The sequence below is a fragment of the Arvicanthis niloticus genome, chromosome 5 (assembly GCF_011762505.2).
Source record: "Arvicanthis niloticus isolate mArvNil1 chromosome 5, mArvNil1.pat.X, whole genome shotgun sequence".
NCBI classification, from domain to species: Eukaryota; Metazoa; Chordata; class Mammalia; order Rodentia; family Muridae; genus Arvicanthis; species Arvicanthis niloticus.
The window spans coordinates 99,239,198-99,254,482 of NC_047662.1; the positions used below are offsets into that span (position 1 = coordinate 99,239,198).

Sequence of the window (15,285 nt, forward strand, 5' to 3'; positions counted from 1 at the left end):
TTCTGAGGCTGACAAAAAGCACTGGGAAGACAGACAGACAGACAGCAAAACCAAACTGCAGAGCCTTTATCCTAGCCCTCCCTGAAGGGAGAGCACCACAGTGCTTGAACAGTGTTATGTGCACTTTCTCCTTTAGAGGCCTGTCCTATTCAGGGTCCTGCGCCTGTTGGGCTGGCAGAGCACTTGGTCATCAGACTTTCTCTGTCTTCACTCTGTCACTAGCTTCTCATCTTGTTCCAGGTCTGTATTCAAGGGCACTTCTCTAGAGACTGTCCCTGACAGCCTTTCTAAAATAGTCCTCAGCAGTTGTTCACATGTGGATACATGCATGTATGCACACATGCAAGTCCTGCTTCATCTCTCTGTAGCATTTGTGGTGACATTTGCGCTCTCTCTCTCTCTCTCTCTCTCTCTCTCTCTCTCTCTCTCTCTCTCTTTCCTTCATTTCTTGTCTGTCTCTGAGGATAGTAACTTCATCGTTTTTGTTGCTTTTCAGTACTTGGAACAGTGCCTGGCTCCTAGTAGGCAATCAAATATTTGTTAACTAAATGTCACTTTTCTTTAGAAATTGTCAGAAATCTGTACACTGTGGCAGAAGAGCTATTTGGTGAGAGGTCTTAGTTTTATGTCAGAGGTGGGGAGATAAGCTAAGAGAGGTTTGAGGACTTGCTTTAAGCCACAGGACTGGGAAGCAGCAGTTCATACTTGCTGAGAGCTAAGTCTCATGGGCTAACCTCCCAGGAGGAAGCCTCTGCCCCTCTTACTGAAGTTGGGTATACCCAGTGGCCGGGAGTCCTGTGGCTCTTTCCAGTGGGAGGGTGGAAGACCACAGAACATATTACCTCTTACCTCTCGAGAACATATTAAATATGGAGGTGTTGGGGCTACTTCAGCACCTACTTTCCCACACATTGTTTTTCCAGTTCTTACAGACGTCATGCTACAGGTGCACAGGCCTGGGGGACAGTTGTTACTTTTTAATTCCATGCTCAGAGGCCCCAGTGACAAAAAGGAAAGGCAGAACCTGTAGAGTACTCTTTTAAAAGCTGTTACCTAGTTAGAGAAATCCCCTGGCTGCATGGAACCCAGTGGACTGATGTGAAGATCTTGTAAATACAGCCAAATAGAACAGCAGGGGACTGGCAGGGGAATAAAGGATATCTTTATCTAAGCTTAGGGGGGGAATCCTGAAGGGAGAAGGACTGGTCTCAGCCTGTCTACACTCAGACCCCTGAAATTGGACTCAGGTGAATCTGGACAAAGGGTAGAAACTTGCTGCCCCCTGAGAGGCCAGAAGCTAAAACTGTTTGCTTCCTGAATCCAAAATCTGAAGCTGCAGTGGATTCTGTGTGAAATATGGTCTTTGTCTCTTTTCCACTGCTATAATAAAATTTTTGAGCACAGGTGATAAAGGAAAAAAAAAAAAGAAAAAAAAGAAAAAAGGTAGCCAGGCAGTGGTGACACACGCCTTTAATCCCAGCACTTGGGAGGCAGAGGCAGGTGAACCAGAAGGATGACTTAGTGGTAAGGTGCACTGATTGTTCTTCCAGAGGTCCTGAGTTCAAGTCCCAGCAACCATGGGTGGTTCACAACCATCTGCAATGGGATCCGGTGCCCTCTTCTGGTGTGTCCGAAGACAGCTACAGTGTACTCACATACATAAATAAAATAAATACATCTTTTAAAAAAACAAACAATAACAAAAAAGGAAAATGTATTTGGCTCAGGTCCAAGAGCATGAAGAGATGTGTCTGTAGTCCTAGCTGCCTGAGAAGCTAAGAGGAGGGTCAGTTGAGCCTCAGAGTTCAAGGTTACCTCTGTATAATTCAGCAAGACCCTATCTCAAAATCAAGCAAACAGGTAAGAAAGGTAAGAGCACAGTGGGTGTCAGCATCTGCTCTTGTTCTGTGATAAAACCGCAGAAGCCATTGCATTCAAGATGGCCAGTGAACTACCACTAACGGCTACATCATGGGCATCCTGCTCTAACAATGTCATCACATGATAATTAGCTCCCAAAGGCACCTTCAGATGCCCCTGACATATGACTTTGGAGATTAACTTTCTAACACATAGATTGTTTGGAGACACACTCAAATTATTACAGATGTTTTAGCCCAAAATTTCCACTACCTGAGGGGAAAACATTTTCACTTAATATTTGCAAAGTTGTGACTTCTTGCTTTTACTGCTTCACTTACCATACCTCTTCTGGATCTCCTTAACACGGCTCAGGTCAGGCCCCGCCTCTCCTGAGAAGCCTGCACCAGAGTTCCAGCTGCTGGGACTGTCACTCACGGCCTCTGCCAGTCTGGACTGTCTAACAGTGTAGAACTTAAGTGGCTCAAGGGAGGAGGAAGTGAGACCAGCTGAGGAAGTAATTAAGAGCTAGACACCTGCTCAGCTCTGAAACGAGCACTGGAGTCCCTGAGGAGCAGCCATGGAATGGGCAGTCTTGGGGTTTCCAGAGGCATCACCTCACGCCTTTAGAGCAGTGGCTCTCAGCCTTCCTGAGGCTGCCACCCTTTAATATAGTTCCGCGTGTTGTGCTGACCCCCAGCCATCAAATTTTTTGTTATTTCATAACTGTAATTTCGCTTCTGTTATGAATCATAATGTAAATATCTGGGTTTTCCCAATGGTATTAGGGGACCCCTGTGAAAGGGTTATTCAACCCCCAAAGGGGTCACGACCCCACAGGCTGAGAACTGCTGCTTTTGAGCTTCCCATGCTCTGGAAGTAAGGAAGCTCTGGGCTTTCCTATAGTGACAGACTAGCCCAAGGTCTTAGCATCTTCACTCAGTGGCACTTTCTTCCTCCTCCCCCTCCCCTCCTCCTCCTCCTCCTCCTCCTCCTCCTCCTCCTCCTCCTCCTCCTCCTCCTCCTCCTCCTCCTCCTCCTCCTCCTCTTCTTCTTCTTCTTCTTCTTCTTCTTCTTCTTCTTCTTCTTCTTCTTCTTCTGAGACAGTCTTATTGTGTAGCCCAGGCTGGCCTTCAGCTTACAGAGATCCTCCTGTCTCTGCCTCCTGAGTGCTGGGACTAAGGACGTGTCCACCCCTCCAGGATTTTTACTCTTTGACTTCTTATTTACATTATTACTGGAAGAATTTCTGTTCAGAAATTTCTAGACAAGTCTCATTCTGCATGGAAGGAGGTTCTCAAAGCTGTGTTTGTATGGTAAATTTACATCCGGTCGAGGAAACAAGTTTTACCTGAAAACTAGGGTGGAGACTTGATGGAGATTCACCTCTACCTGTTCAGTTATTTATAACTAGTGTAGTAAGCTTGTATTTTGTGCTCAGTTTTTGAAGGGTTTTGCTGTAGTCTTTGAATTGTGGCCTAGGGCATCCTTTCTTAACAGGATGCTATCAAAACAATGAGAAAGCCACCTGGGACAGGTGACATATGGGTCTGTAGTATATCACATGGTCCACACAGTGGGTGGCCTGCATCAAACACCTTTATAGTAAGCTAGGTTGAAGCTGTACTTAGCATGACCAGTGGCTATAATTTGGGTAGTTATAATTTGGATGTCCTTTAACATCACTCCTTGGAATGGGCTATCAGCAATAGATCCCAGGGGGACCCTCAGGCACAGATGTGGAAGGCTGTATAAATCAGGGTTAAATTCTCACTCTGGAGCACCTGCCAGTTGTCTTTTGTAGAAGGGTTTGATGGATAATGCGTTGTGGAAGTACACTCCTAACGTGTATTGCCCCCCTGAAAGAACAGTGCACATTGCACTCTGGAGGACCTGTGTGAGAAAGTGGGACACAGAGACAAGGAAAGCATGGGTGTAGAAGTAGGTCAAAGCCCTGAGGAATGATCACAAGGTATCTCCTGAGCTGCAGCACTTGGTCCTGATTCAGATGAACACAGGCTCTCAGAGAAGTTTGCATATTTCTTTTGAGAGATTTATGGGCATGTGGTAGCTCTGGTGGTTTCAAACTGAAGTCACAGATGATAAAGGAAAGTGAGAAGCAGCTGGTACAGTCTTGTCAATGAGCCTCTCACGGGGAAGAAAGCACTGAGAGGAAAAGCTGGAGCTGAGCTGGTATGGCAGGGGAGCTGTAAGTGGGAGAGGGATACTCAGTCTGAACTAGGAAGCAGAAATGTGGTCTCTGAGTGTCAGGGCTGGGTAGAAGAAACGTGAGTGAGTGAGTGAGTGATCCCAGCTACTCAAGGGTGTGAGGAGGGTGTGAGGCGGGAGGCTGTAAATTGAAGGCCTGCCTGGGCACTTTAGTGAAACCTGTCTCAAAAAGGGGGAGAGGGAGGAGGAGCTGGAAGAGAAAGAATTTTTTTTTTTAAAGAGGGCATCGGATCCCATTACAGACGGTTGTAAGCCATGTGGTTGCTGGGAATTGAACTCAGGACCTCTGGAAGAGCAGCCAGTGCTCTTTTTTTTTTTTCATATTGAAAAAATTATTTTTTTAATTGGATATTTTGTTTACACTTCAGATGCCATCCCCTTTCCCCATTCCCCCCCTTAGAAAACCCCTATCCCATGCCCCCTTTTCCTTTTTGCACTTATACATTTTTTTAACAATGTTAATCAAAGGCTTTATAGGTTTGGTATTTCTCAATCAGAGGTGTAATCCACTACCCAACCTAGATATATCAACTATCTTTGACTGGTGGAGATACATGAACATCTGCCTCCCTGTCTCCCCCCTCTTTCTCTCTTTCATCACCTAGCTTCTCCTCTCCTTCTCCTCTTCTTACTCCTTCTCTTCCTCTCAGTACTCCTCCCACCTTAGCTCCTCCGACATATCACCCTTCCTGTTAAAATGAAACTTTTCTCTCAAAATACAATTAGAGCATAATTATGCCAATTTGTACCAGTGAGGTACAAGATAGTCCTAATACCCAGTCCATCATTTTGTTGACTACCCAGAACCTCTGTCATCTATCCTAACTAAAACACTTAGTTCTGAACCTGGCTATTTCCTTGGCTTTAGGATGAATGTCAGCTGACGACCATCCACTCAAATCTTTTCTCTCAAGGTAAATAGCCAGGATTGGCTATGAGGCTATAAATTTTCAACCCCATCAGAAATCCAGAATGACTGAGTTAACTATAATTGTGGGAAGCACAAAGCATAGCTTCTAAAACATAGCCAATTTATAGAGACCGCTGAACACCTGGACACTCCCTCTACTACAAAACGTTGGAGCATCTGTTCTTCTGCCTTCTGCAGCCAGTGCTCTTAACCACTGAGCCATCTCTCCAGCCCATGAGAAAGAACTTTTGGTAGTCATAACAGAAATTGGATATGGTCAGCTTATGCCAAAAGGAGAGTATTTATTTGTGATAGAGTCTTATAGCCCAGGCTGGCCTTGAACTCCTGATACTCCCAAATGATTGGATTAGAGATGTGGGTGACCACACCCAGTCAAAAGGGGAATTTATTAGAGAGGCATGGGGATTAGTGGTAGCATTCAAAGGCCAAGGGTGAAGCTGAGCTTAGAGACTGGCAGGGAAACTAGGGAAACTTGCTTCTATTGCTTTCTCTGGTTCATTCTCTCATTGCGGCTCATCTTCTGCCTCCTGTCTTCCAGCACCGACTCCAGAGTTTATTGCTTAGAAAGAAGCCAGCAACGAGGATATCATGTACATCTAGGGAAGGTCTCAGTGGTCCATTTGTATCAGATGCAACCTATTGAGGGATGGTTGTCATGTTGCTATGTACTTCCCTTCAAAGACTACTGCCTCTGTAATCAATCATGTGCTATAAATTTTGTTAAGGGGCAAGACTATTCCCAAAGAAAGCAAGGAGGCAGACAGTGGGGCAGCCAGCCCAGTAGATGATTAGGATTGTATCAGGGAGTAGCAAAGCCAGGACCAAAGTCCACAGTTGTCTTTCTTAGGGAAAAAAATAGTAATTAACTGATATGGGAATGGTGAGGGAAAGACAAATAGATACTTAGTTTTGATTCGTATCTTAGGACTTCCAGACTCTAGGACAAGTGCAGCTAAAGATGCCCTCCCTCTGTATGATCCAAACTCTTTTAGGTAGATCCCAGGGGCACTTCAGGGATCCAGATTCCATATTCCCAGGACACATGCACCTGACCTCACCTTTTTTTTTTTTTTTTTTTTGCCTTGACTTCATAGTACATCCCTACTCCTTTCTTCATGGTTGTACACGTGTAGTGATTTGAATGAGAATAACCCCTCATGAGATCCACAGTTTGGTGGCACTGCTTGGGGAGGCTTAGGAGGTGTGGCCTTGTTGGAGGAAGTGTGTCACTAAAGTCAGGCTTCAGAAAAAGTGTGGAAGACAGGAGTGCTCAGAACTGTGCTGTCTGTGGAGGCCCAGCTCAAGAGGTTTCAGAGGGAAACAGTATTAGCAACTGGACTAGCGATCTTTCTGTGACATTTTGGTGAAGAGTGTGGCTGTTCCTGCTAGGATGGCCCGTTAACCTTCACTTATACAATGCTTAATGGCTTTTCTGGCCCAAGTTCAAATGTCCCAAAAAACCAACATAGTCAGGTCTGTCACAGCAATGGTATTAATTGCTTTTCTCTTGCTGTGGTAGGACACAAGGCAGCTGATAAAAGGAAGGGTTTATTAGAACTATAGTCCCAGAAGGGTAAGAGTCCATCACTATCATGGTGGGGAAGCTGGCAGGCAAGATGGCAGGAACAGCTGAAAGCGGACATCTTGGAGTGCAAGCAGGATGCAGAGAGGGTGAACACAAAATGTCCTGAATCTCTAAACTCTCAAGCTCCAGTGACACATCTCCTCCAACAAAGCCACACCTCTTAATCCTCCCCAAACAAAGTGACTCATTTCTTCAGTACTTGCAAGCTATTTTTAGAATACCAAGGTTCTGTGATACTCAGGGCACTAAAACAAAAGCTGGTTGATAGACCTCCATAACTGACATGTTGGATTTCAAAACACAATTAGAAGGTTACAATCAATGCAACTTACATTAAATACTATAGAAGAAACAAAAGTATTTTTAACTTGGCAATTAAAAGAGCCTTAACACATGTGCTAACACCTGTTTGAAATCCAGATCCTGCCCCAACTTTATCTCTTGATAACATAACATCATAGAGAACTGCAGCTAATTTCCATATATGTCTCTGAAAATGTCCAGAACCAGACTTTCAAATGAAGATTGTTATTTCCAATATTGGATTGATTTCTAGACCAGTCCATAATTGAGTCTGAATAACTGGTCACATTTAATTACAATACAAGAGGCATTATAACTTCTCTTTTTGATTCTCTGTTCCACAAGGTCTAAGAACTTGAGGCAAGGCAGCTTGTCCCATCAGGGGTATGGGTAAGCAATGGTGGGTCGAGAACTTATGTCCAATACAGCTTCCCAGTCACCATTGTCAGGGCACTCAGCAAGCTCACAGGTCAGCATCATTCTTTGTCTCAGCATCAGCATGTCTCACCCATCGCTTTGGCGGCCACCATGCTTTTTCAGCATCCTGCAGAAAAAAACACAAACTTGTCCTCCTCCCCATATTTAACACCTGATTGGGATCATGCCTTATGCCAGTAAGTGGATCCTTCCCTTTCACCTGTGCATCAGTATGCCTAGTTGTAGAGTGCCATAGACACTCAGCAGAAAGTTCCTTGGCATCCATTTAAAAGAAACTTTAAAATAAAAAAATAAAAAAATAAAAAGAATACAATTTAAATAAATTTGTGTGTACAGAGGTATATCTCCCCCTTTTTTATTTTATGAAGATATAAGTTCCATGGGCCCATTCCACAGTCTCTCATCCTCAACAATTATAAGGAATCCCTGTAATGTGGGTAATGTTGAAAGAGTCTCAAATGTCCGACTGCCATAGCAAGTTCCATTGTTTGTTTGTTTGTTTGTTTGTTTTCCCTTTTGGGGGGTTTGTTTGTTTGTTATATATATGTGAGTTCATTGTTGCTCTCCTCAGACACACCAGAAGAGGACATCGGACCCCTTGCAGATGGTTGTGAGCCACCATGTGGTTGTTGGAAATTGAACTCAGGACCTCTGGAAGAGCAGTCAGTGCTCTTAATGGCTGAGCCATCTCTCCAGCTCCCTGTTTTCCTTTTTTTTATATAATTGGATATTTTATTTATCTACATTTCAGATGCTATCCCCTTTCCCCATTCCCCACCCCCAGAAATCCCTTAACCCATCCTCCCTCCTCCTTTTTCTATGAGGGTGTGCCCCCACCCATCCCCCCACTCCCACCTCCCCTCCCTCAAATTTCCCCTCACTGGGGCATCCAGCCTTCAAGGGACCAAGGCTCTCCTCTCCCACTGATGCCTGACAAGTCCATCCTCCTCTACAAATACAGCTAGAGACATGGGTCCCTCCATGTGTGTTCCCAGGCTAGATGTTTAGATCTAGATAGCGCTGGTTGGTTGGTATTGTTGCTCTCCCCATGGGGCTACAAGCCCCCTCAACTCCTTTAATCTTCTTTCTAATGACCGTTCCTTTTAACTATATGTGTTTGGGCTGATATCAAAACAGAGAGAGTATGTGGTACAACAGGTTTTGTTGTAGTTTGTTTTGTTTTGGGGACAGGGTCTCACTTTGTAGCTCTGGCTGCCCTGGAACTCACTATGTAAACCAGACAGGCTTCAAATAGAGATATGCCTGCCTCTGCCTCTGCCTCTGCCTCTGCCTCTGCCTCTGCCTCCTCCTGCCTCCTCCTGCCTCCTCCTGCCTCCTCCTGCCTCCTCCTGCCTCCTCCTGCCTCCTCCTGCCTCCTCCTGCCTCCTCCTGCCTCCTCCTGCCTCCTCCTGCCTCCTCCTGCCTCCTCCTGCCTCCTCCTGCCTCCTCCTGCCTCCTCCTGCCTCCTCCTGCCTCCTCCTGCCTCTGCCTCTGCCGTGCTGAGTTTACAGGCCTGTACCACTATGCCTGGCTCATAGAAAATATTTTTTAAATACTTATTTTTATGTGTAAGTGTGTGTCTTAGTTGGGGTTTTACTGCTGTGAACAGACACCATGATCAAGGCAACTATTATATGGACAACATTTAACTAGGACTGGCTTGCAGGTTCAGAGATTCAGTCTATTATCATCAAGGTGTGTGGGTAGTTGTGGCTGGAGAAGCAGGGTTCCTCGAGCCAGGCTGTGGTTAGTTGGCTGGGAACGCTGAGAATTCCTCCATGGGGAAGTTAGGTACCGCAGCTGTGGCTCACTAAAGGCTTCCTCCATGGTTCCTCACAGGTGCAGTCCCAATGACACAAGAAAGTCCATGGTTTTTACAGGCTTTAATGTCATGGCGATGGTGGATGGATCTGGATGCACCTGCCCCCCCCAAACCTACCTAGGGCAGACCTGAGTTAAATAGGGAGGGAGAGAGGGGGGAAAGGGCTGGGGAAGAATGCTTAATTGGCTCCACCCTCTGGCCTTCAGGTACCTCATTAGTATGTAAATCTCTCTAGGGCCTGAGGCCTGTTCCTCCTGACTGTTGGCCATAGACCTCTCGTGGGAGGAGTTGTTGGAGGGCTGAAGCTAAATGAAAAGAACCAGGGCCTGGGAACAGAGCTGAACTGCCATCCAATAAGGTTCCAGGGTTCCAAGCTCATGCTTGACCAAGCACCCAGCTGCTTCTCACAGCCCACCGCCCCACAAAGGTGAAAGGATGGCAGCATCCAGGCAGGCATAGTATAGGCAGGGCTGAGAGTTCTACATCTTCATCTGAAGGCTGCTAGTGGAAGACTGACTTCCAGGCAGCTAGGATGAGGGTCTTAAAGCTCACATACACAGTGACACACCAACACCAATACCAACAAGGCCACACCTTCTAATAGTGCCACTCCCTAGGCCAAGTATATACAAACCATCACTGTGTATATGTATTCATATATGTTCATATAAATGTGTTCATGTATGCCATGTGAATACAGTTGCCTGTAGAAGCCAGAAGGAATTGAATCACTGTGGGGCTGGTATTACAGCTGGTTGTCAGCCACCTGATATGGGTTTGTGCTTTTAACATCTGAGCCATCTCTCCATTCCATTACCTCACAACATAGAGAAAAGGGTAATACCAGATGAGACCAGGGCAAGATACAGCTCCAAGGACAGGCCACCAGACCCTGCTTCCTGTAGTTAGGTCCCATCTTTCACTTCTTCCTGATAATGCTATCATGAATCTATCAAGGGATTAACACATTGATTAGCCAGAGTCCTCCTGACCTTCTTATTTCTGGAACTGCAGCACAGACTCATTCAGAGGTGTGGTTCACTAATCCCCTAGGTGTTTCTTAATCTAACCACATTAACAATCAAAATTAGCCATCACAGATTCTGGTTGAGGAAATGGAGTCCTCTGATTGGCTGTGCCTTGTTCACTTACTCATCTCTGGGGTCAGGAGGTATTAGTTTTTTAAATAAAGCCAATAGAGAAAATATTTTTTTTCTGTCTTTCTCCCAGGTGACCATGGAAGCGGGCGGCCTTCCCCTGGAGCTGTGGCGAATGATCTTAGCCTACCTGCATCTCCCTGACCTGGGCCGCTGCAGCTTGGTTTGCAGGGCCTGGTATGAGCTGATCCTCAGCCTGGACAGTACCCGTTGGCGGCAGCTGTGTCTGGGCTGCACCGAGTGCCGCCACCCCAACTGGCCCAACCAGCCCGATGTGGAGCCCGAGTCCTGGAGGGAGGCCTTCAAGCAGCACTACCTTGCCTCTAAGACCTGGACCAAGAATGCACTGGACTTGGAGTCCTCCATCTGCTTCTCTCTGTTCCGCAGGAAGAAGGAGCGACGCACCTTGAGTGTTGGGCCAGGCCATGAGTTTGACAGCTTGGGCAGTGCCTTAGCCATGGCCGGCCTCTATGATCGAATCGTGCTTTTCCCAGGTGTGTACGAGGAGCAAGGGGAAATCATCCTGAAGGTGCCAGTGGAGATTGTGGGCCAAGGGAAGTTGGGTGAGGTGGCCCTGCTTGCCAGCATTGACCAGCACTGCTCAACTACACGTGTGTGCAATCTTGTCTTCATGCCAGCCTGGTTCTCACCAATCATGTATAAGGTGGGTGCACACCTGATGCCATCCAGTCCTGACTCCATGGTCTTGGCCTCAATGCCTTTCCCTTTAGGTTAGACTTGAGAACTTAGTATTTATTCCTATGCTGAGAGCTGAACTGACTGAGAAGTGGGTACACAGGTCAGTATGGTCCAGAGTTATACTTGGTGCCTCAGTTCCTTCAAAGCTGCCTTAGAAATGAGAGGTGGGCAAAGGACAACATTTTTGTACCTGTTCTAATCCTAACAAAATCAGCTAGAGCAGCAGGTAGAGCAGTAAGGTGGCAGTCATGCAGCATGATGACAAGACATTAGCTGAGCAGCATCTTGGGGGCAGAGGAGGCAGAAACCCTCAGGAGCTGAACCCTCATCCTGTGCAGGAGTCACTGCTTCTCAAGGATACCTGGAGGGAAAGTCAGGAAATACTAGTCTAGCACAGCACTCATTGGCACAGAGCAGTCACCTTCTAAACAAAGTGTGTGTATAGGAGCTGGTGGCCCTGTCAAACAGCACAGAGCCTATGCATTGGCTGGAAGTGAGCCTGTTACAGCCAGCAGCAAGTCCTTGCCCGTTACTGTAACAATCAGTATGTACCAGGTGTGTGTGTGTGCCTTACAGCCAGACCTCAGTCCCTCCCCCCGACCCCTGAGCCTTGAGGGGATGTTGCATCACCTGGTTTTATATATGAGAGAAACTGAGGCCCAAAAAAGAGCAGCACAAGCAAGGTTCCAGGCTTATGGGCAGAGCTTGGATCCAAAGCCTATTAATAATCAGGAGAAGCTCCGTCTAAGCCGACATCTGTAGTGATCAGTAGCTGTGGTTCCCTTAGGCAGATGAGGGGCGTTAAAAGTCAGAGACGCTAATAAGTTTCCCAGATGGGTAATTAATGAGGTTAGAGCTCAAATCCAGGCCTTCTGGTTTATAAAATTACATCATACCAAAGTCCTTGGGAGCCTGAAAGCCTGTTTCTTAGTTCTAGAATGTTTTATAAGGACTAATGGATGTCCCTGTGCTGGTCTGCAGACATGGGAGGAAAGTTTCCTTCTAGAAACAAGGCTCCAAACCCTCCGTGCTTGAGATACATTGATTCTTAGAGTAAGTGCTCACTGAGCTTCTGCTGCCTCAGACGTGCAGCTGTAGCTCCTTGGGAGACAGGCCTGGCCACAGGCTTCTTTGTAGTCAGACATCTGGTTTAGTGCTTTACGTATTCGAGTGCTAAGTCCACAGTGTTCTTTCAACTAAAAAGGCCAGAGATCTGAGATGTCCTTGCCTAAAAACTGCGAAGGCCAGGAAAACGTCCCAGAAATTTTCAATGACCTCCCAAGAGAACTCTAGTGTAGATGCATCTCCAAGAAACTGAGAGGACCAAGAGGGAAGATGGGCTTTACTGGCAGCAGGAAACGTAGTGGAGCCAAAAGGAAGGCAGCACCTGCAGCAGCTGGGGTCCATGTAGTCACCCTCCTCTGAAAGCCATCAAGGCAAGTTGCTGGTAGAGAATGTTTTTCATTGCTCAAGGGCAAGTCTGTTTGGGTTGTTGACTCATGGGACACTCCTTCATTCTGTGGCTGAGATTCATCTGGTGGAGTTGATGTGACTCTGAAACGAGTATAGAGTAGTTTGATCTCACCAAGCTTACCTGTCACTAAGGTCTCAATGGACTTAACATGTTGAGCACTTTCCCATCCTATCCCAGACTCCTGAGGTCCCTGGGTGGTTGACCTCAGATAATAATAGCTGAGTCTGAGTCTGACTCCGGTATCACTGAGTCTGAGAACCAGCTTGGTGATTTGTAAACTAGCAAGCCTCATGCTACATACAGGGAAACTGGGGTTTAGAGAGATAAAGCCATTTGTCATAGCACTTGGAAGAGGCAGAGCTGTGGTCAGCCATCAGAGCATAGATCCCAACCACTGGCAGCATTCCCCCACCCACCCACCCACATGTTTCTCTTTGAAGATGAGACCTGTCATTTGCATTGCAAACCCTCACACCAGTAGCTGCACAGACTGGGCTCTCCTAATGCCTGTGGCTGGGCTATAACCTGTCCCAGTCAAAGAAATGTTAAATCTCTTCTTGCCTGACCTCTACTGTGTCAGTAATCTAGGCTCCAGCATGGTCCAGCTCTTTTGTGTACTTTAGGCCAGCAGGCTCAGGTAGAGAACATACCAGTAGGCATAAGAGAGTGTGTGGATGAAGGAAAAGTGCTTTTAAAAAGGTGCGATCAGGAGAAACTTGTGCATGGTAATCATATAACCCAGATACTAAGCAGGGACTCTCCTCTTTTCAGAGGCCAGGTGAAGTTCAGCTCAGATCCCAGCTAGCTCCTATGTTGGTGATAATCCAAAGCATCCCCTAGGTTAGAGTGGTCCTCCTCTGCCCTCCCCTTCTCCATAGCTGTGTCAGTTCCATCTCAGTGGCCTCCCTGTGCTTCAGCTTCTTCCTGCTTGCTGCGTGCTAGGCAAGCGCGGTACTGCTGAGCTGTAGCTCCAGCCTCCCCTCCTTCACAGTCCACCAAAAAGAAACTCAGGGAGCAGAGAGTGAGGTGGGAGAAGAAAGTATTCTCACTTAGCATTTCATGAGTTTTGGAGAACTTATTTACTTGTGCCTCTTTGAGGCAGACCTACTTCCTAGTTCCTTTGAATGACAGTTCGACATCCTGGGCTTTTAAGGAAAGGAAGAAGTCAAACCAAGGGCCCTTCTATCTCTGCCCTCCTTGAAGAACAGCTTGGGTGATGACCATCAAAATAAAGTATAGGCTTCTGACCATGTCTTCCTCTTTTTGTCCCACAGACCACATCAGGTCACATCCAGTTTGACAACTGCAACTTTGAGAATGGACACATTCAGGTCCATGGCCCAGGTACCTGCCAAGTGAAGTTTTGTACCTTCAAAAACACCCATGTCTTTTTGCACAATGTCCCCTTATGTATGTTGGAAAACTGTGAATTTGTGGGCAGTGAAAACAACTCTGTAACTGTTGAGGGTCACCCGTCGGCAGATAAGAACTGGGCCTACAAGTACCTACTGGGCCTTATCAAGTCCTCTCCCATCTTGCTTCCTGCAGAAGACAATGACTTTTTAATGTCCTTGGACTTAGAGAGCCGAGATCAGGCCTGGAGCCCAAGGACCTGTGACATTGTGATCGAGGGCAGCCAGAGTCCTACAAGCCCAGTCTGTAGCTCTCCAAAGCCAGGCTCCAAGGAGGCAGAGGTAGGCAGCGATGGGGAGAGAGTGGCCCAGACTCCAGACAGCAGTGATGGTGGACTGAGCCCCAGCGGTGAGGATGAGGATGACGAGCAGCTCACATACAGACTGTCCTACCAGGTGCAGGGCCCACGCCCTGTCCTGGGTGGCTCGTTTCTGGGCCCTCCACTACCTGGAGCATCCATTCAGCTGCCCAGCTGTCTAGTGCTGAACTCACTGCATCAGGAGCTGCAGAAAGACAAGGAAGCCATGGCACTAGCCAGCTCTGTGCAGGGCTGCCTTATCCGCAAGTGCCTCTTCCGGGATGGGAAGGGTGGCGTCTTCGTCTGCTCTTACGGCCGTGCCAAGATGGAAGGAAACGTCTTTCGGAACCTGACTTATGCAGTTCGGTGTATACACAATAGCAAGGTACTGTCCCAAGGACCGGCGCTGTAGACTGAAGCCCCCCTGGGTGGTCATTGCCAAGAGCATGAACCTTGCTTTTGAGATGGCTCCTGTGGCTATGTGTAGAAAGCTATGTGGTGAGCTGTTTGCATTTTAAATGATTTTTCAAGCTTAATAGATAAACTTGATTCCTGTCCATCATCTGACTTGGATAAGACAAATGTCTTCCCATTTCCCAGAAAAAGAAATAGAGACCCGCCGGGCGGTGGTGGCGCACACCTTTAATCGCAGCACTTGGGAGGCAGAGGCAGGCGGATTTCTGAGTTCGAGGCCAGCCTGGTCTACAGAGTGAGTTCCAGGACAGCCAGGGCTACACAGAGAAACCCTGTCTCGAAAAACCAAAAAAAAAAAAAAAAAAAAAGAAAGAAAGAAATAGAGACCCAGAGCAGGAAAGAGTCTTACTTAGGGTCATTGAGCAAGTTTGAGACAGAGCCTAGGTCTTGTACCTCCACTCAGGTGTGTCATTCTGCTTCTCTTACATGTTATGAAGGTGTTCACAGAAGAAAGATATGATCACTGCCTTCAGTGGGATAGTTGAGAAGGGTTTCTGCAGAGCCGTTTGTCTGAGCTGAGTAGGGTGGATAGAGAACGCAGGGCAGGTTGAGCATACATGATTGGAAAAGAGAGTACATTCTAGAAACTAGTACATCCCATT

At 46.9% G+C, this 15,285-nt stretch overlaps 1 protein-coding gene across 1 annotated transcript in view; it reads left to right on the plus strand.

The window, feature by feature from the left end:
• The window catches only part of Fbxo10 (F-box protein 10), a 49,423-nt gene that overhangs the window by 12,803 nt on the left and 21,335 nt on the right, over positions 1 to 15,285 (plus strand). The window contains exons 2-3 of the mRNA XM_034502187.2: positions 10,399 to 10,989; positions 13,773 to 14,594. Coding sequence (XP_034358078.1) covers positions 10,405 to 10,989; positions 13,773 to 14,594 — 1,407 coding nt within the window. The 5' untranslated portion in view covers positions 10,399 to 10,404. The remainder of the gene's footprint in view (positions 1 to 10,398; positions 10,990 to 13,772; positions 14,595 to 15,285) is intronic.